The sequence below is a fragment of the Pteropus vampyrus genome, unplaced genomic scaffold, assembly GCF_000151845.1.
Source record: "Pteropus vampyrus isolate Shadow unplaced genomic scaffold, Pvam_2.0 Scaffold267, whole genome shotgun sequence".
NCBI classification, from domain to species: domain Eukaryota; kingdom Metazoa; phylum Chordata; class Mammalia; order Chiroptera; family Pteropodidae; genus Pteropus; species Pteropus vampyrus.
In genome coordinates, this window is record NW_011889048.1 from 195,729 (window position 1) to 196,162 (window position 434).

At 65.4% G+C, this 434-nt stretch overlaps 1 protein-coding gene across 1 annotated transcript in view; it reads left to right on the forward strand.

Annotated features, from left to right (window-relative positions):
• The window catches only part of PCSK4 (proprotein convertase subtilisin/kexin type 4), a 6,386-nt gene that overhangs the window by 4,875 nt on the left and 1,077 nt on the right, over positions 1-434 (forward strand). Inside the window, exons 13-14 of the mRNA XM_011375226.2 lie at positions 30-154; positions 415-434. Of these exons, the coding sequence (XP_011373528.1) occupies positions 30-154; positions 415-434 (145 nt within the window). The remainder of the gene's footprint in view (positions 1-29; positions 155-414) is intronic.

A 434-nucleotide genomic window follows, 5' to 3' on the forward strand; every position in this document is an offset into this window, starting at 1 on the left:
CTGAAGCCTTTCGCCCCGGTCTGTCCCAGACCCTTGGACATCAGTGGCCAAGGCTACAACAACTGGATCTTCATGTCCACCCACTTCTGGGACGAAGACCCGCGGGGCCTGTGGATCCTAGGCCTGGAAAACAAAGGCTACTATTTCAACACGGGTGAGAGGCGAGCACGGGCCAGGGGCCCGACAGCCCGGCCACCTGCCGGCAGCCTCCCTGGAGAGACAGAGCAGGCATGTCTGGTGCCCAGCTGGTGTCCAGTCACCAGCCTGCTGTGGGCGCTGAGTGGCCAGGGCACCATCCGAATCCAAGGCCCCAGGGTGGGGTAGGGGGGCTTGGGAGCAGGGCCCAGAATGGCAGGATCAGGCCACCAACAGCCTCTCCCCCTCCTCCCCGTGCCCACCGCCACCCCTGCCCAGGGACGCTGTTCCGCTACACG